The 20,722-nt window shown below is 43.4% G+C and overlaps 1 protein-coding gene across 4 annotated transcripts in view; it reads right to left on the reverse strand.

Annotated features, from left to right (window-relative positions):
* The window catches only part of PARP4 (poly(ADP-ribose) polymerase family member 4), a 570,213-nt gene that overhangs the window by 61,974 nt on the left and 487,517 nt on the right, over window positions 1-20,722 (reverse strand). For 2 of the 4 annotated variants that reach the window (XM_073613478.1, XM_073613475.1), the window contains 2 exons: window positions 13,941-14,105; window positions 9,162-9,383 (listed from right to left, as the gene is read on the reverse strand). In XM_073613478.1, the coding sequence (XP_073469579.1) occupies window positions 9,162-9,383; window positions 13,941-14,105 (387 nt within the window). The remainder of the gene's footprint in view (window positions 1-9,161; window positions 9,384-13,940; window positions 14,106-20,722) is intronic. The other 2 variants (XM_073613476.1, XM_073613479.1) reach the window with 2 other exon arrangements.

Below are 20,722 nucleotides of genomic sequence, written 5' to 3' on the forward strand. Positions count from 1 at the left end.
CTTTTACTGATAGGGCGTGCAGTTCACTAATCCTTCTTGCTGAAGTAATTGCGACCAGAAAAATAGTTTTCAAAGTTAAATTCTTTAAGGATATGGCCTGTAAAGGCTCAAATGGTTCTTTTGCCAGAGCTTGCAGAACCACCGAGAGATCCCAATTTGGGAAATGCCTCACTGGGACCGGTCTAGACCTGGAAAGTGCTTTGAAAAATCTCATGATCAGAGTTTCTGAAGATAAGGATCTCTCCAGATAAACTCCCAAAGTGGCCACCTGCACTTTAAGAGTGCTGACCGCAAGATCCTCGTCTGCACCTTTTTGTAAAAACTCCAGCACTGAAACGAGTTCTTTAACATCCCTATGTTCTGAATGACAGAAAGAAACATTCCATACTTTGGCGTAGATATCCCTGGTTACCGTAGTAGTTAAATGTTCTGAAAAAGCCTTTGCTTCTCATTAATTGCTCCTCAGATACCAGGCAGTGAGCTTTAACCTGCCTATATCTGGATGATGCACTGGACCCTGAATCAACAGATCCTGACTGAGCGGAAGATGCCAACATGGTTTGATTGCCAACTGAAGAATCGTGGAAAACCAAGCTCTCTTTGGCCAATATGGAGTAATCAAAATTATTGATACTCTCTCTTTGAGTATTTTCCTCAACACTAGTGGGATTAACCAGAATGGAGGAAAAGCATATCCTAGATGAAAATCCCACGGATTTGCCAGAGCATCTATCCCCTGAGAGCAATTGTCTCTCTGAAGGGAGAAAAAATTCGGGAGCTGCGTGTTTTGTCTTGAAGCAAACAGGTCTAACTGCGGAAGGCCCCAAGTACTGGCGATTAATGCAAACACCTCCCTGTTCAGACTCCACTCTGATTCCTGAACTTTCTGTCGGCTCAGATAATCCGCTACTTCGTATAATGTGCCTTTGAGATGGACTGCGGATAGAGATAGTAAGTGGTTTTCTGCCCACTCCAGAATCTCTACTGACAGTAAGTGAAGAGCCCTGCTTCTTATGCCTCCCTGTTTGTTCAGGTAGGCTATGGTAGTGGCATTGTCCGACAAAATCTGGACATGGCAATCTATGAGGTCTTGAGTGAAGAAAGCTAATGCTAGGGCAACCGCTTTTAGCTCTCTCCAATTTGAGGATTTTTGGGCCTTGAACCGGGACCATGTTTCCTGTGCTAAGGCCTGACCCATGTGGGCCCCCCATCCCCGCAAACTGGCGTCTGTTGTGACCACTTTTGTGGTCCGAAAAGACCAGAGAAGACCTATTTGCAGTACAACCTGACTTTTCCACTACCAAAGTGAACGTTTGACTCTGGTGGGGATCTTTATTTTCGTATCCAAACTCTGTCCTGTGGTTCCATGTCCTTAGAAGGAACCTCTGGAGAGCCCTGAAATGCAGCCTTGCCCATTGGATGGCTGGCATAGAAGCGGTTAATGTCCCCAGAGCCGACATAACCTTTCGGACTGAAATCAGTTGATTTGTTTGTAGTGTCGTTATTACCCTTTGAACCTTGAACTTTTTCTCTTCTGGGAGAAAAATCTTTTGCTCCACCGAATTTATCAAGTAACCCAGAAAAAGTACTTGCTGAGCTGGAATGAAATTCAATTTTTGAACATTCACTATCCACCCTAGTTACTCCAAATGACCGTGGGCTCTGTTCAGATCCTCCTGCAACTTTTCTCTGGATGGGGCAAAAAAAAGGAGGTCGTCCAGATATGGAATTACCACAATCCCCCAAAGTCGGAGAGGGGCGAGAGCTTCCGCCATTACTTTCGTAAAAATACGAGGAGCTGACGACAGGACGAAGGGAAGGGCCCTGAACTGAAGATGTATAATCTCTTTGCTCATATTCACCGCAAACCTCACGAATCTCTGGGACTGGGGTGCTACGGGAACATGAAGGTAAGCATCCCTCAGATCGATTGATGCCATAAAACACTCTTTCGTCAGAATGTTCCTGACTGTGAAAATTGAGTCCATACAAAACTTTTTGTATAGGACCGACTTGTTCAGGGGTTTTAGGTTGAGGATAAGACGGAAGTTTCCGGATGGTTTTCTTATCAGAAATATGTGTGAATAGAATCCCTGACCCTGTTCTTCTGGGGATACTGGTATCACTACCCTCTGGTGCCTCAAAGCCTTTAAAAGGTTCTTCATTGCCAGGGCCTTTGTTAAATCCCTTGGTAAGTTTGTTACAAAGAATCTTTCTGGCGGGCAATCCGAAAACTCTATCCTGTAACCTTGGGACAGCATGTCTAAAACATATTGACTTTCTGTCATGCTGGCCCAAAGGGGAGGAAACTTTGAAGCCTTCCCCCCACTGGTACGCACAAGTCATTGCTTTTAACCGGAGGCTGCAGGAGGATGGAAAAGGACATTTCCTTTTCCCTTTCCCTTCTGCGATGCACAATTTTTCATTTTCTCCTGGGGTTTGGTTTGTTCTTGAGCCCTTTAGAATGAAAAAAATGTTTAACTGGATGTTTTTTCTTTTTGATAGGGAAAGACTTCTTTTTATCAGCTGTTCTATCTAGAATCGCATCTAAGTCAGGACCAAAAAGCAAGTCTCCCAGGAACGGTATCCCACACAGCTTGTTTTTGGATGCCGCGTCCCCCGGCCAAGTTTTCAACCACAGAGCCCTTCTGGCTGAGTTAGCTAAGGCTGCAGATCTAGCTGTCATTTTAATTGATTCCGCTGAGGCATCAGATATAAAGGCAACAGCGCTGACAGGGTCGAGAATGAATCCAAAATTTCTTGTTTTGGTGAGTCTGCTGAAATATGGGCTTTGAGTTGATCTAACCAGAACTCCATATTCCTGGATACCACAGTAGTCGCCATAGCAGGTTTTAGATTTCCCATGATGGATTGCCATGCTCTTTTTAATAGCTGGTCCATCCTTTTGTCCATGGGATCTCTTAACACCCCCATGTCCTCGAATGCCAAATCTGTTGACCTCAAGACTTGGGAAAACGCGGCATCTAGTTTGGGGCTTTTGTTCCAAACCGCCGCTGGATCTTCATCAAAAGGGAAACGCCTTTTTAAGGCTTTGGGAAAGAAAGGTTTTTTCTCTGGCTCTGTCCACTCTTTCTTAATAGTCTCAGAAATAACTGAGTGTACTGGGAAATTGTGATTTTTGTGTTCGCTGAGCCCTACATACATTTTGTCATGCAGAGATAACTCCTTTCTTTCCTCTTCCAGACCCAGTGTGGTATAGATGCTTTTAACAGGCCATCTACCTGTTCTAAAGACAATTTAAATTTTGAAGGTAAATTTTCTCCTTCCTCCCCCTCATCAGACTCCTCTCCAGATTGAGAGGGGGAATGTCCCTCTGGGGTAGGTGATGCCTCAGTCTCCACCGTCGGGACTATAAGTGAGCCTTGAGAGGACTGTGAGGTAGTTGGCTGACTCAGGGATGGGTTTGCTAGAGATGAGCGAAATGATTGAATAGTCGCATCAAGTTCTTTTTTTAACAGATGCAATCAAGTCGCTGCAAGCGGAAGAAGCTTCTTCTTTAACTAGCGAATCAATACAGGCTTGACATAAAGTCTTCTTCCATCCTTCAGGTAGTTTAAATTTACATGAAGGGCATTTCCTTTTTGCCACTGGATCAGAGCTCTTGGCCTGCCATGAGACAAAAAGAAGAAACCATCCCAGTGAGACAACCTGTCCTTTTTTCAAGGATGCTCACCACAGGTGCACAGTAAGAACTAAAGCTGCCTCATGTGCCCAGACAGGCCCCTGCCACCAGAGGGGAGAAAGAGAGAGAGAGAGAGAGAGAGACCCCACAGTACAAGGAGGACAGTATACAACTGCCCCTTACCTGGGCCTTGCTGGTGCCTGTGCCTGTCCCACTCGCTGCCACCATCGATTCCATCGAGGAGCGCTTTGTTATGTGGCTAAAATGCTGGTTCCGGACTCCAATAGCGCCAGTGCGCCGAACCGGAACCGCTAAATAAGCACCAGCCCCGTTCCTCCCCTTTCCCTCTGTGATTTCCGGCGGAAATTATGCCGTATGCCTGTTCCGTGGGCACCACCCCCTTCCCGGATGCCTCACTTCCGGCGGATGGAGCCCCACTGCCATCCCCAAGATGGCGGCGGCGTAATAAGCAACAGGCGGTGGACCGAAGAAAAAAACATAGTAAACGGCCACCGCCTGCCTTGCCGCCGCCTAGGAGTGATGCCCACGACAGTCAGACTCACCCTGAGTCCAGATGAAAAGGGAGAGGGAGCCCAGCCAGCAGCACCTAACCTCAGCTGTGGAATGGGAGGAACAGCTCTCATGAGGTAAGAAAAAAGCATTTGGTAAAAATACAGGAAACCTGAGCTCCCAGGACAACACCTGAGAGCCCTGACTTCCCCATGAAGTGTTCCCTCCGGAGGAAACACAAAAACTGACAATGTGTGGAAAGTTTGGTTGAAGAGGTGTTTCTTGTTTGCAAGGGGAGGAGTCGCTCTCTCAAGTGCTGTCCTGAAAGACGTTAAGGGAAAAAACTAATGCCGCGTACACACGAGCGGACTTTACGGCAGACTTTGCCCGGCGGACTTTGACGGACTTTACCATGGACTTTCTGAATGAACGGACTTGCCTACACACAATCCACCAAAGTCTGTTGAATTCGTACGTGATGACGTACGACCGGACTAAAACAAGGAAGTTCATAGCCAGTAGCCAATAGCTGCCCTAACGTGGCTTTTTGTCCGTCGAACTAGTATACAGACGAGCAGACTTTTCGACCGGACTCGATTTCGACGGATTGATTTAAAATATGTTTCAAATCTAAGTCCGTCCAACTTTTGAGAAAACAAAGTCCACTGGAGCCCACACACGATCGAATTGTCTGACGAAATCCAGTCCGCCGGGCAAAGTCTGCCGTAAAGTCCGCTCGTGTGTACGCGGCATAATAGTTTGTACCCAGCTTAACCACTTTTGAAAAGAACACAATATTTTTTACTTTTTGCTATAACACATATCCAAAAAAATATATAAAAAAAACTAATTTATTCATCAATTTAGGCCAATAAGTATTCTGCTATATATTTTTGATTAAAAAAAAAAAAAAAAATCGCAATAAGCGTATATTGATTGGTTTGCGCAAAAGTTATAGTTTCCACAACATAGGAGATAGATTTATGCCATTTTTATTATTATTATTTTTTTTTTTTTTTTACTAGTAATGGCAGTGATAAGTGATTTTTTTGTGAGACTGCGGCATTGCGGCAGACAGGTCAGACACTTTTGACACTTGGGACCAGTGACATTATTACAGTGATCAGAACTAAAAATAGGCACTGATTACTGTATAAATGACATTGGCAGGGAAGGGTTAACACTAGGGGGCGATCAATGGGTTAAAGGAGAAGTATGGGTTTTTGGTTTTTTTTGAGATTCATTTTTTCTTAGGTGGATGGAGCATCAGACCGATGCTGCAGCTGTTCCCAGCGTCTCTGCACTGAGAACCGACCCCCCGAACACGGCTGATGGCTCGGTTCTCTCCCCTCCCCGAGTGGAGACATGCTGCCTTGTCAGTCAGCATCTATACTGCTCTGATCCTCCACACTCATTGGAGTGATGAGCTGCAGAGGGACGGGGAACGGCCATCTCAACAGCTCGCTGAGACTGCCATCAATCAAGGTAGCTGGCGGATCCAGACTTGGGAAGTTGGGATGAAGCACTGCCTCGACTGATAGCAGTGACGTCAGCAGAGAGAGGACTTCAGACCGCTCTCCGCTGAAAACAGGTCACAGGAGTGCAAAACGAATTGCACTCCTGTGACCCAAAGGAGAAGCCCAGCCTAAAAAGCTCAGGCTGGACTTCTCCTTTAAGGCTACTTTTACACTGAGGCGCTTTACAGGGGCTACATCGCTAAAAATAGAGCCTGCATAGCGCCTGTAAAGTGCCTCTCCTGTCTCTCCAGTGTGAAAGCCTGAGTGCTTTCACATTGGAGCGGTGCGCTTGCAGGATGGTAAAAAAAGTCCTGCAAGCAGCATCTTTTCAGCGCTGTAGGAGCGGTGTATACACCGCTCCTAAAGCGCCCCTGCTCATTGAAATCAATGGGGCAGTGCCGCCAAGCCGCCGGCAAAGCGCCGCTGCAGCCAGACGTTTTTCGGCCGCTAGCGAGGGTTAAAAGCGCCCCGCTAGAGTCCGAGTAGCACCGCTGAAACGATGGTAAAGTGGCGCTTTACCGCCGATGCCCGCCCGCCCCTGTGTGAAAGTAGCCTAAGTGTGTCCTAGGGAGGTGTTACTAACTGTGGGGGGAGTTGACTGACTGGGAATACACAGAGATCCCTGTTCCTGATCCCTAGGAACAGATGATCTCTCTCTCTCTGCTTCGCTGTCAGAACAGAGTTCTGGCTCTCTGTGGAGCGATCGTGGGTGGCCGGCGTACATCGCGGCCGCCGGCATGCGCATCGGCTCCAGCGAAGCGCGCCTGCTATAGCTATTACCCGAAGCGCCGTACCGGTATGGGGATTCGTGCAATAGAGCCGCTCTGCCGCAGTATATCTGTGCCGGCTGGTCGGCAAGTGGTTAAAGTGAATGTGATTCATGAAATATGAGCTGGGCACATATATCTGCAGTGTTTTCCTATCTATCTTCAAAGTACCAAGTCTAGTGGCTTTCTTGTGTTGGGGAGGTTGCTATAAATTAGCAGACAGCTAAACTATTCACAGAACAGCTCTAATGCCGTGTACACACGGGCAGACTTTTCGGCATCAAAGGTCAGACGGTCTTTCCGACGGACTTTCAACAGACTTTTGACGGACTTCCGACAGACACTTGAATGAATGGACTTGGCCACACACAATCACACCAAAGTCCGACGGATTCGTACGTGATGATGTAGGACTGGACTAAAATAAAGAAGTTGATAGCCAGTAGCCAATAGCTGCCCTAGCATCGGTTTTCGTCAGTCAGACTAGCATACAGACGAACGGATTTTTCATCCGGACTCGAATCCGTCGGAAAGATTTGAAACATGTTTCAAATCTAAAGTCCGACTGATTTTCAACCAAAAAGGTCCGTCGGAAGTCCGATTAAGCCCACACACAGTCGGATTGTCCAACTTATTCGTTCCGGCGGAAGCGTTCGGATGAAAAGTCCACCCGTGTGTACACGGCATTAGAGTCTCTGCCTATGTGGATAGGGGCTGTGTGCCTTTCCTTCAATCAGCTGTCTTGGCTGTGTGTCCAGACTTCACACTCAGAGCTGAACAGGAAGAGAAAATCTCTAACAGGATCTGAACTTTCTAAATAGTATATAAAACTGAAAACAGCAGATATACATGTAAAACTTATGTAGGGAGATTTGTTATAACCCTGTGTATCATCTGAGGCTGTTCACTTCACTGGGTATATGTGAGGGTTTACATGCACTTTAAAGGGGTTGTAAAGGGCGGGGCCCGAGTCATACATTCGGCTTCTATGGACGAGCCTGCAAGGTAACCCCCTCGAGAGAGCGCTTCTCCTAGGGGGTTATCTAATGCGGGGAGGAACTGCGAGAGCCGCCGAGGGACCCCAGAAGAGGATGTTCGGGGCCACTCTGTGCAAAACGAGCTGCACAGTGGAGGTAAGTATGACATGTTTGTTATTTAGAATAAAAAAATGAAGCTTTAGTATCACTTTAAGGCTTGGTTCACATAACTACGTTTCAGGAACCAACACACTGCTCTTTAGCAGACACGCAGGGGTGTCATTAATTCTTAATGGTACCCCCACGCATTGGCCAATTTAGTGCATTTTCGGTGCAGCGCAAGCAAAAAAACAAAAACAAAAAAGATAAGGGAATTTTTTCCCTGTGTTTCTGTGGGGCAGTCCACTGAAATGAATTTGCTGCCCTTAACACAGCTGCACAGATGTGAACCAAAGGTTTGTTCACATGTGAGATTGAGGGGCAGTAAAACCACATGCTTTAGCTGCATTTTTACCACCTCCAATTGCTCCCCCTTTAGATGCAAAGGAACAGCTGGGGGGTGTACCCATACTGCGGCTGCAAGTATACCACCAGGTGAATTGGGCTGTGCTGCAACCACCCCACAACTGTGTGCATTGTATGCAGTTGCAACATAGCGATGATGCATTTAGGGGGATAAAGCAGGAGGTGAGGAGGCAACATATTGCCTCTTCACTGCCTGTCAAATGCCTCTGAAAAGCGATCTGAGCATGGATCGCTTTTCAGAGGAATGGCATTTTCTTGCTGGTATTCTGAACAAGCCATAAAAAAAAAAAAAAAATCAATTCTGATCGTACAGAAATACACGCATGTAAACACACATGTACGCACATAAACATACACATATATAAACACACATACATGCACACACATACTGTACATATAAACCCACACACATGCATGCACACAGAAACACACACACATACAGGCAGTCTTTTTATAAAATCATCAGTACTGTACCTTCACTCTCCCTGCCAGGTACTGCACTGTAGGTGGATGCAAAGAGCACAGCACACACTGTGAAAGACACCTCTTCCTTGCTTTCACTTTCTTAGGTGTAAACGCAGTCCGAATGAACTCCCGCATTGCTGATTTACAGTTCAGCTGAGGATTAGGGAGCTGGGTCTCATGTGACAGCCTTTCTCTACCAGGATACCACGGCACCCCTGGTGACCTCAAGCACCCCGGTTGAAAAAGGCTGCCCTATAGTGAATAGTAGGCAGCATAAGTCTGTAGGCAGAAGCTAGAGGTTTGCTTGAGGTGTGGAACTCTGGCCAAACCTCCTATAATTATGGGTTGCTCTTCAAGTCAGCTTTCACCTCTGCTCTTATCTGTTTGCAACTAAAGCTGGCCATAGATGAATCAAAATTTGTCTGTACACATGGAGGGCATGCAGCACAGCACAAGGCTTGATGCAACGCATGTACACTATGTTATCAGGTGTACATGTACTGTAGTACATGCACATGTTATAAAGATTGGGTCAACTTACATAGAAACTTCTTGTTTATAATGAGGACATTGTGCTGGATTTAAATATTATGTGCTTAAAATTAATAGCCTTCTGGGATTGATACAAGAGTTTAGCGCTGCTAATGCCTATATCTCCTTAGGGTGTGTAGACATATTTTTTACCTACATAGAAGCTGATTGTTCTAATATGGAGAAGTTTATTGTTTAAAACATTTGCAAACAAAAATAAACTTACAGTACATACTTCAGACTCTTCTGCTGAATTGAAAGGTCTCTGTAATGAGTGTCCAAAAATTCCAGGATGCGGAAAAGCTTCTGTTGTTGTTTCCCTTAGAGGGTCACTCGACATTACACTTCTAAAGCCAAAGGCTGGGGAGCTTCCACACAAAGGTGATGTATCTTCAGGTTCACTTCCATAAATATAGTCCAAATCTAAGAATGATGAACGCTGACCATTCTGTAAAGAGAAATCAGCTTCTTGCAATAAAAAAAATGATTACTTGATGATCATATCACTTAAGCATTTAATTCTGCAGTTTTAACACATTAATATAAAAATACATTTATATCATACCAATTGTCCCAAATAAGGGATACAGTTGCACCAACGCTGTATCCTGGCCTAGGCCGACAAGGCCCAGGCCTAGGGCAGCACTTTGCAGGGGGGCAACACAGAAAGAGTCCCTGCCGGCTTGCTTTCTCTTTTTCCCTTCATTTCCTGCCCCATAGCCAAACAGGAAGTGAGAGGAAATCTATGCAAATTAAGGGAATCCATTGCCCCCCCAGGCCCTCAGAACTAGTGTCCCCACTCGAAAATTTCAGGGCGGGTCTTAAACAGCAAGGGGTGTGGCCTTGACAGGAAGGGGTGGGTCATATTTAAGTTAGGTGGTGCATGAGTTTAGTCAGGCCTAGGGCAGCACAAAGCCTACATACACTACTGAGTTGCACATGGGTGGATCTACTTTTTTTTACAGGCCAGTTACAAACTCTTACTGCGGTGGTATATGGTATCAACCAGGCTAGCTAAATTTACCCAAGGCACCTCTGTGTGTTGTTTTCGGTGCTGTGGTTTAGCTGGCACTTTGGTGCATGTATGGTAGGAATGCGCACAGATCAAAAGACTATGGATGAGGATGTAGCAATTGATTTATGCAGTCTTGAGAAACAGCATCACTAAAAATCCATATGAGGCATTGCTTAATCTTAAACCTGATTCATGCACTGCCAACCTATTTAAGATGATATATTTTATTTTTACGACTGCCAAGTAAACCTCTGCAAGAAAATGGAAATCAGGGGGCCCAACTATCACACAGGTCAAAATAAACATGTCATAGTATTTGGTCAATGAAAAAGTATCTGCTATTTTGTATGAGAAAGTAGAGAAATAAAAAAAATATAACCCCTGGATTTTAAATTATTTGGGGGGGGGGGGGGGGTTATCAAAATTACCTGTTGTGGTCACTGTAACTGGCTTCTAGCTATCACCCGGAGGTCCACCCCATGGGTGTGGGATTGTCCCTGGCCCAGCTCCAACCCACTACTTGTTCCCCTCCAGTCTACTCCTCTCTTTTTTTTATTCTCGTTACTTTTCTTACTTTTTTGCCTGGACTATGTCTATGTTATGTTTTACAGGGCTCGCTATCTGTTACGGGGTTCTTTTCAACCCCCTTTCATGGGGCAATGTAACTTTTTAAAGCTACATGTATTACATTTATGCTTCCCTTACTTTTTGGGGGGGCTTGACTCCCTTACATTATGGGGGCTCACACTCCTGCTTCTCATTTTCGGGTGGAAGAATGGTTGTCACCTTTTTTTTTGTGGGCTGGTAAATAGTTCTGAAGTTATAGGTGCCTATTGTTTACCATCAATGCAAGATGGCAGTTGTTTCCTGTACTGCAGTTTGATCATAGGCCAATGTACTGTAGTTCTTGTTTGATAATTGTACTATCACTTTTCTAAAACATCCTATAAAAATTATTGAAACTGAAAAATTTAGATATATTAAAAAAGACAGATAACTCTGTTAGTTGTGTCTAGTATTTTCTTTTATATAAAATAAAAAAACAGCTTTTGCTGCAATGCACTAAATCTGAAGCTGCCCCTTGCAGTAATTTCTATCCACCACTAGGTGTAACCAGTCTCCCAGGTTGAATGATAACTAACTTCATTCTATACTATGTCTCTTCTGCAACAAAACACTGCCTACCTGCTCAGAAACTACTTTCTAGAGTCTATAGCTCTCTTAACCCTGTCTGTTTACGTAATATTGGCTCTATATGTTCATTAAAGTATACCATATGTATTAAGTAAAGGTTTGCTAGGTTGCAGAGTAGATTTGTGACTGCTCAGAAAGGTATTACTTTGACACAGTTAGCTGGCTTGAATGTGTATTGTAATATATGTGAACTACCGTAAATATTGCTGGTTTTATGCAAAAAGTTTGCTAGAAATATGTAAGGATGTACAGCAGTGTACAAAAGGTTTATTTAAAATTTTCGGTGTTAGCATGTAGCCCCACCCCCTTTAGCACCTGATGTGTTAGATATACAGTGTATATGTAAGTTATTTGGATTTAAACACAGACATGTCTTCTGCCACTTACTATCTATGTTACACCCCACTCGCTACTCTGTAGACCTCAAGCGGCTACCTATATATCTAGACTGCCTTTTTTTCACTGCAGGGTTCCTAACCCTAACTATGGCTACATCTTGTGGCCAATGTGTAGGGTAGGGATACAGAAGTGCCCAGTATAGTTCTCCAAATTGGCCACTAGATGTTGCTATAGTTGCAAGAAGGTGAGAGTAGACATGAGGTAGATGTTCATAAAACATATGAAAAATATGTCTATAGGTATAAAGAGTCCAATGCTATGTATGAGAACCCACAGTCCCAAATAGATAGTTCATAAAAAACACAGAGCAGTGTAAAACACACTGATTATGTCAGCTGCATAGACTCAAAGGTAAGATGAATAGTTCATTGCATGAAGAGGACAGTGATCATAATTAGGCCCCTTTCACACGTGCGGACCGTATGTCCGTATTTCATCCATCCGTTTTTGGATGAAATACGGACATACATGCATCCCTATGGGATAGCGGGTGTCAGCGTATGTACATCCGCTGACACCCGATGTTGTCCGCCTCCACTCTCGTCCGATTCTGCGGACGGAAGAAAATCCTATTTTTCTATCCGTCTGCAGAGCGGATCGGAGGAACACGGACAGACGGTCCGTGTTCCTCCGATCCCCCATAGGGGAGAGCGGAGATCTGACAGGGCAGTCCCTGCACAGTGTGCGGGTCCCGCCCTGTCATCTGCCTGCTCAGCTGGGGAAAGCGGAGCGATCCCCGCTGAGCAGCGGATAAACACGGGGCGGATCAACACGGATCCGTCCCGTGTGAAAGGGGCCTTAGAGAATATATTTCTTCTGGAGTGCAGCAACTAGACCATCACCACATCACCGCGTGAAAAACCCTTATGGATGTGAGCTTACCAGAGGTAAGACACAGACAAGCCTGTTATAAATAAACTGTTTTACACTATGGAGAGCCTCCCCTTCTATTTTTTCTACATGGTAATACATGATCTTGACTGAGGAGGACTGAGGGAATCTGGAGGTGGAGGAGCTGATCCTTGAGAGAGAAGGAGCTGACAGGCTTGTCTTACCTCTGGTAAGCTCACATCCATAAGGGTTTTTCACGCAGTGATGTGGTGATGGTCTAGTTGCTGCACTCCAGAAGAAATATATTCTCTAATTATGATCACTGTCCTCTTCATGCAATGAACTAATCATGTTACCTTTGCGTTTATGCAGCTGACATAATCAGTGTGTTTTACACTGCTCTTTGTTTTTTATGAACAACTATCTATTTGGGACTGTGGGTTCTCATACATAGCATTGGACTTATATATATATATATATATATATATACCTATAGATATATTTTTCATATGTTTTATGAACATCTACCTCATGTCTACTCTCACCTTCTTGTGAGTTTATATATTACACTGTTAAAGCTCAGTATTAGCCCTGTTAATACTTCCTTCTTATAAGAGAGTATATTGTGCTGTATCATTGTTTTCTTGTTTTTATAACAGCAGCTTTTAATTAGTTTAATTGGACTTTTTCCATCTTGGTTTACTCCATGAGCGCTTGGACCTGAGTTGCTTGACAACTCTGGTATTTGTGTTGTTCATGTTGCTATAGTTGGTTTTCCAAATCCTATAGTCATACCCAATAGTAGGCAGTGTAGGTCTCTAGGCAAAAGCAAGAGGTCCTCAGAGTATTGAGTTAGGTGTACCATAAATAGTAAGTCCCAGCCCTGCCTTTGCCAGTGTGATCTTGGATAGGAGGCCTGTGTATAGGTAGTTTAGCAAGAACAAGACTTTGAGTTGGTCCTTGGAAGCAAATGCTCAGGTATGCACAGATGTAAGATTTGAGGTTCTAGCTCTCTGAGATTCTCTCTTGGGGGTGGGGGTGGTTGGGAGCAAGGACAGAGTGGTGAAGGATGAATGGGACTACTCATAACCCTCTTGCTTAGGATGTAGAACTCTGGCAAAACCCCCTAAAAATTGTGGGTTACTCCTCAGCTCTCATTTCTGTTCCTATCTGTTTGCAACTAAAGCTGACCAAAGATGGATCAAACTTTGATTGTACACATGGAGGACATGCAGCCCAGCACACAGCTTGACACAACACATGTATATTATCAGGTATACATGTACTGTAGTACATGCACATGTTATAAAAATTGGGTTAACTTACATAGAAACTGCTTGTTCTAATATGGAAAATATATTTATTGTTTAAAACATTTGCAAACAAAAATAAACTTACAGTACATATTTCAGCCTCTTCTGCTGAATAAGAACGTATCTGTAATGTGTGTCCAGAAATTTGAGGACTCTGAAAATCTTCTGTTGCTGTTTGCCCTAAAGGGCCACTCTGCCTTACACCTCTCAAAGATAAAGCTGTATTCAATGCATTTGGTATATTATTACTTACAAATGTAAGGTTTGGTGATCTAAACAAACGTCTTGAATGAGGTTCACTTGCTCTATGTGGACCAGACATTGCATGCAAACTGGCAGTACTAGAGCCAAAAGCAAAGCCTGCTATATGTTGAACCTTCTCTATCTCCTTCTCCATCTCCTGTGGTATTGGTGAGTCCTATATAGAGAAAGCAAACTTTTCAGCTTCCTGTGATATAAAAATGATTACTTGATGATCATATCGCTTAAGCATTTGATTCTGCAGTGTTAACACATGGATATAAAAATATACTGTGTGTGTATATATATATATATATATATATATATATATATATATATATATAATTATCATACCAATTGTCCCAAATATGGGATACTGATGGTGGACATGGGTAGATCAACTCCTTTTTTATTTACAGGCTAGTTACAAGCTCTTACTGCGGTGGTGTAAGGTATCAACTAGGCTAGCAATTTTTACCAAACCACCTCTGATTGTGGTTTACAGGGCTGTGGTTTAGCTGGCATTTTGGTGCATGTGTTGTGGGACTGCGCACAGATCAAAAGATTCCAGACAAGGATGTAGCAATTGATTTATGCAGTCTTGGGAACAGCATTACCAACAATCCATATGAGACATTGCTTAATCCTAAAGCTGATTCGTGCTCTGCCAACCCATTTAAGTTGATATATTTTATTTTTACAGCTGTCAAGTAAACCTCTGCTAGAAAATGGAAATCAGGGGTCCCAACCACCGCACAGGTCAAATAAAACATGTCATAGTATTTGGTCAATGAAAAATGAGCTGTTATTTTGCACGACAAAGTAGAGAAATGTGTGATCAAAATTACCCATTGTGGTCTCTCTAACTGGCTTCTAGCTATCACTGGGGGGTCTACCCCATGGGCGTGGGATAGTCCCTGGCCCAGCTCCAACCCACTACTGGTTCCCTTCCCTGCTACTACTTTTTTCTTCTTGTTGCTTTTCTAACTTTTTCACATGGAGTTTATTGTATATTTCACAGGGCTCCTTATCTGTTACGGGGTTCTTTTCAACCCCCTTTCATGGAGCAATGTACCTTTTTGAAGCTATATGTGTTACATTTATGCTTCCCTTGCTTTTTGGGGGGCTTGACACCCTTACATTATGTGCCTTTTTGATGAGGGACTCACACTCTTGCTTCCCATCATTGGGTGAAAGAATGGTTGTCACCTGTTTTTTTTTTTTTTTTGTGGACCGGTAAATAGTTCTTAGGTTATAGTTGCCTACTGTTTACCATCAATGCAAGATTGCAGTGGTTTCCTGTACTGCAGTTTGAGCATAGGCCAATGTGAAACGTACTGTAGTCCTTGTTTGATAATTGTACTATCACTTTTCTAAAACATCCAATAAAAATTATTGAAACTGAAAAAAGGAGCTATATTAAAAAAGACAGATAACTCTGTTAGTTGTGTCTAGTATTTTCTTTTTTAATATAAAATAAAAAAACAGCTTTTGCTGCAACGCACTAAGTCTGAAGCTGTCCCTTGCAGTAATTTCTATCCACCACTAGGTGTAACCAGTCTCCCAGGTTGAATGATAACTACGGTAACTTCATTCTATACTATGTCTCTTATGCAACAAAACACTGCCTACCTTTTTAGAAACTACTCTAGAGTCTGTATCTCTCTGCTAACCCTGTCCATTTACATCATATTGGCACTACAGTGGGGACGGAAAGTATTCAGACCCCCTTAAATTTTTCACTTTGTTATATTGCAGCCATTTGCTAAAATCATTTAAGTTAATTTTTTTCCTCATTAATGTACACACAGCACCCCATATTGACGGAAAACACACAGAATTGTTGACATTTTTGTAGATTTATTATAAAAGAAAAACTGAAATATCACATGGTCCTAAGTATTCAGACCCTTTGCTCAGTATTTAGTAGAAGCACCCTTTTGATCTAATACATCTAATACAGCCATGAATCTTTTTGGGAAAGATGCAACAAGTTTTTTACACCTGGATTTGGGGATCCTCTGCCATTCCTCCTTGCAGATCCTCTCCAGGTTTTGTCAGGTTGGATGGTAAACGTTGGTGGACAGCCATTTTTACGTCTCCAGAGATGCTCAAGTGGGTTGAAGTCAGGGCTCTGGCTGGGCCATTCAACAACAGTCATAGAGTTGTTGTGAAGCCACTCCTTAGTTATTTTAGCTGTGTGCTTAGGGTCATTGTCTTGTTGGAAGGTAAACCTTCGACCCAGTCTGAGGTCCTGAGCACTCTGGAGAAGGTTTTCTTCCAGGATATCCCTGTACTTGGCAGCATTCATCTTTCCCTCGATTGCAGCCAGTCGTCCTGTCCCTGCAGCTGAAAAACACCCCCACAGCATGATGCTGCCACCACCATGCTTCACTGTTGGGACTATATTGGACAGGTGATGAGCAGTGCCTGGTTTTCTCCACACATACCACTTAAAATTAACGTCAAAAAGTTCTATCTTGGTCTCATCAGACCAGAGAATCTTATTTCTCACCATCTTGGAGCCCTTCAGGTGTTTTTTTAGCAAACTCCATGTGGGATTTCACGTGTCTTGCACTGAGGAGAGGCTTCTGTCGGGCCACTTTGCCATAAAGCCCCGACTGGTGGAGGGCTGCAGTGATGGTTGACTTTCTACAACTTTCTGCCATCTCCCGAATGCATCTCTGGAGCTCAGCCACAGTGATCTTTGGGTTTTTCTTTACCTCTCTCACCAAGGCTCTTCTCCCTCGATAGCTTAGTGTGACCGGACGGCCAACTCTAGGAAGGGTTCTGGTCGTCCCAAACATCTTCCATTTAAGGATTATGGAGGCCACTGTACTCTTAGGAACCTTAAGTGCAGCAGAAATTTTTCTGTAACCTTGGCCAGATCTGTGCCTTGCCACAATTCTGTCTCTGAGCTCTTCAGGCAGTTCCTTTGACCTCATGATTCTCATTTGCTCTGACATGCACTGTGAGCTGTAAGGTCTTATATAGACAGGTGTGTGGCTTTCTTAATCAAGTCCAATCAGTATATTCAAACACAGCTGGACTCAAATGAAGGTGTAGAACCATCTCAAGGATGATCAGAAGAAATGGACAGCACCTGAGTTAAATATATGAGTGTCACAGCAAAGGGTCTGAATACTTAGGACCATGTGATATTTCAGTTTTTCTTTTTTAATAAATCTGCAAAAATGTCAACAATTCGGTGTTTTTCTGTCAATATGGGGTGCTGTGTGTACATTAATGAGGAAAAAAAATGAACTTTATTGATTTTAGCAAATGGCTGCAATATAACAAAGAGTGAAAAATTTAAGGGGGTCTGAATACTTTCCGTCCCCACTGTATATGTTCATTAACCACTTGCTTACAGGTCACTTAAACCCCCCTCCTATCCAGACCAATTTTCAGCTTTCAACGCTGACGCACTTTGAATGACAATTGCACAATCATACAACGCTGTACCCAAATGAAATTTTTATCATTTTTTTCCCCACAAATAGAGCTTTCTTTTGGTGGTATTTGATTACCTCTGCGGTTTTTATTTTTTGTTTAAAAAATTTAAAAAGACCGAATTTAAAAAAAAATATATATATTTTTTTATATTTTGTTATAAAATTTTAAAAAGGGTAATTTTTCTCCTTCATTGATGTACGCTGATGAGGCAGCACTGATGGGCACCGATAGGTGGCAGTGATGGGCACCGATGGGTGGCAGTGATGGGCACTGATTGGTGGCAATAATGGGCACTGATCTGGTACATTGATAGGTAACACTGCTAGGTGGCACTGATTGGCACCACTGGTGGGCATTGATAGGTGGCACTTGTAGGCATTGATAGGTGGCACTCATGGGCATTGATACGTGGCACTGGTGGGCACTGTCAGGTGGCAATGTCAGGTGGCACTGGCAGGGGGTACTGGTGGCACAATTGAGGCATTATTGCCTCCTCCTCTTCGGGACCGATGTCCCTTGCTGGTGAACCGGTGATCCGCTTTTTTTTCTCCTCGCACTGTCAACAAAACACTGCCTACCTTTTTAGAAACTAATTTCTAGAGTCTGTATCTCTCTGCTAACCCTGTCCATTTACATCATATTGGCACTACAGTGGGGACGGAAAGTATTCAGACCCCCTTACATTTTTCACTCTTTGTTATATTGCAGCCATTTACTAAAATCATTTAAGTTAATTTTTTTCCTCATTAATGTACACACAGCACCCCATATTGACAGAAAAACACAGAATTGTTGACTTTTTTGCAGATTTATTAAAAAAAAACCAAATGAAATATCACATGGTCCTAAGTATTCAGACCTTTTGCTGTGACACTCATATTTAACTCAGGTGCTGTCCATTTCTTCTGATCATCCTTGAGATGGTTCTACACCTTCATTTGAGTCCAGCTGTGTTTGATTATACTGATTGGACTTGATTAGGAAAGCCACACACCTGTCTATATAAGACCTTACAGCTCACAGTGCATGTCAGAGCAAATGAGAATCATGAGGTCAAAGGAACTGCCTGAAGAGCTCAGAGATATTATTGTGGCAAGGCACAGATCTGGCCAAGGTTACAAAAAATTTCTGCTGCACTTAAGGTTCCTAAGAGCACAGTGGCCTCCATAATTCTTAAATGGAAGACATTTGGGACGACCAGAACCCTTCCTAGAGCTGGCCGTCTGGCCAAACTGAGCTATCGGGGGAGAAGAGCCTTGGTGAGAGAGGTAAAGAAGAACCCAAAGACCACTGTGGCTGAGCTCCAGAGATGCAGTCGGGAGATGGGAGAAAGTTGTAGAAAGTCAACCATCACTGCAGCCCTCCACCGGTCAGGGCTTTATGGCAGAGTGGCCCGAAGGAAGCCTCTCCTCAGTGCAGGACACATGAAAGCCCGCATGGAGTTTGCTAAAAAGCACCTGAAGGACTCCAAGATGGTGAGAAATAAGATTCTTTGGTCTGATGAGACCAAGATAGAACTTTTTGGCCTTAATTCTAAGCGGTATGTGTGGAGAAAACCAGGCACTGCTCATCACCTGTCCAATACAGTCCCAACAGTGAAGCATGGTGGTGGCAGCATCATGCTGTGGGGGTGTTTTTCAGCTGCCGGGGCAGGACGACTGGCTGCAATCGAGGGAAAGATGAATGCGGCCAAGTACAGGGATATCCTGGACGAAAACCTTCTCCAGAGTGCTCAGGACCTCAGACTGGGCCGAAGGTTTACCTTCCAACAAGACAATGACCCTAAGCACACAGCTAAAATAATGAAGGAGTGGCTTCACAACAACTCCATGACTGTTCTTGAATGGCCCAGCCAGAGCCCTGACTTAAACCTAATTCAGCATCTCTAGAGAGACCTAAAAATGGCTATCCACCAACGTTTCCCATCCAACCTGACAGAACTGGAGAGGATCTGCAAGGAGGAATGGCAGAGGATCCCCAAATCCAGGTGTCAAAAACTTGTTGCATCTTTCCCAAAAAGACACATGGCTGTATTAGATCAAAAGGGTGCTTCTACTAAATACTGAGCAAAGGGTCTGAATACTTAGGACCATGTGATATTTCAGTTTTTCTTTTTTAATAAATCTGCAAAAATGTCAACAATTCTGGGTTTTTCTGTCAATATGGGGTGCTTGGTGTACATTAATGAGGAAAAAAATGAACTTAAATGATTTTAGCAAATGGCTGCAATATAACAAAGAGTGAAAAATTTAAGGGGGTCTGAATACTTTCCGTCCCCACTTTATATACAGTGCTGTGAAGAAGTATTTGCCCCCGTCCTGATTTATTTATTTATTTTTTTGCATATTTGTCACACTTAAAAGATTCATATCATAAAACTAATTTTACTATTACACAAAGATAACCCGAGTAAATACAAAATGCAGTTTTTAAATGATGATTTACTTTATTAGGGGAAAAGGCTGTCCAAACCTTCCTGGCCCTATTTGAAAAAGTAATGCGCCCCCCCACCCCCCCCACGCCCCTTGCTAAATCATGAATGAACTGTGATTAACCACATTTTTTGAAAAGTTAAGTTCAATATCACTTGCCACACTCAGGCATGATTACTGCCAGACTTGTTGAATCAAGAATTTACTTAAATAGAAGCTGTTGGACAAAGTGAAGCACGTTGAAAGATCTCAAAAAGCAATGCATCATACTGCCATCTAAAGAAATTCAAGAACAGATAAGAAACAAAGTAATTGACATCTATCAGTCTGGAAAGGGTTACAAAGCTATCTCTAAAGCTTTGAGACTTCGGTGAACCATGATGAGGGGCATTATCCACAAATGGAGAAAATTTGAAAGAGTGTTGAACCTTCCCGGGAGTGGTTGGCTGACCAAAATTACTCCAAGAACACAACGATGACTTATCCAGGAGGTCATAAAAGAACCCAGAACAACATCTAAAGAACTGCAGGCCTCACTTACCTTAGGTAAGGTCTGTGTTGACGATTCAACAATAAGAAAGAGACTGTGCAAAAATGGCGTCCATGGGCGAGTTCCAAGGCCAAAGCTACTGCTGACCAAAAAGAACACAAAGACTCCTCTCACATTTGCCAAAAAACATCTGGGTTATCCACAAGGCTTTTGGGCAAATATTCTGTGGACTGATGAGACAAAAGTTGAACTTTTTGGAAGGCGTGTGTCCCGTTACATCTGGCACAAAACGAACACAGCATTTCATAAAAAGAATATCATACCAACAGTCAGACATGGTGGTGGTAGTGTGACAGTCTGGGGCTGCTTTGCAGCTTCAGGACCTGGACGAATTGCCATCATTGATGGAACCATGAA

This window comes from Aquarana catesbeiana, linkage group LG02, assembly GCF_042186555.1.
Source record: "Aquarana catesbeiana isolate 2022-GZ linkage group LG02, ASM4218655v1, whole genome shotgun sequence".
Lineage (NCBI taxonomy): Eukaryota > Metazoa > Chordata > Amphibia > Anura > Ranidae > Aquarana > Aquarana catesbeiana.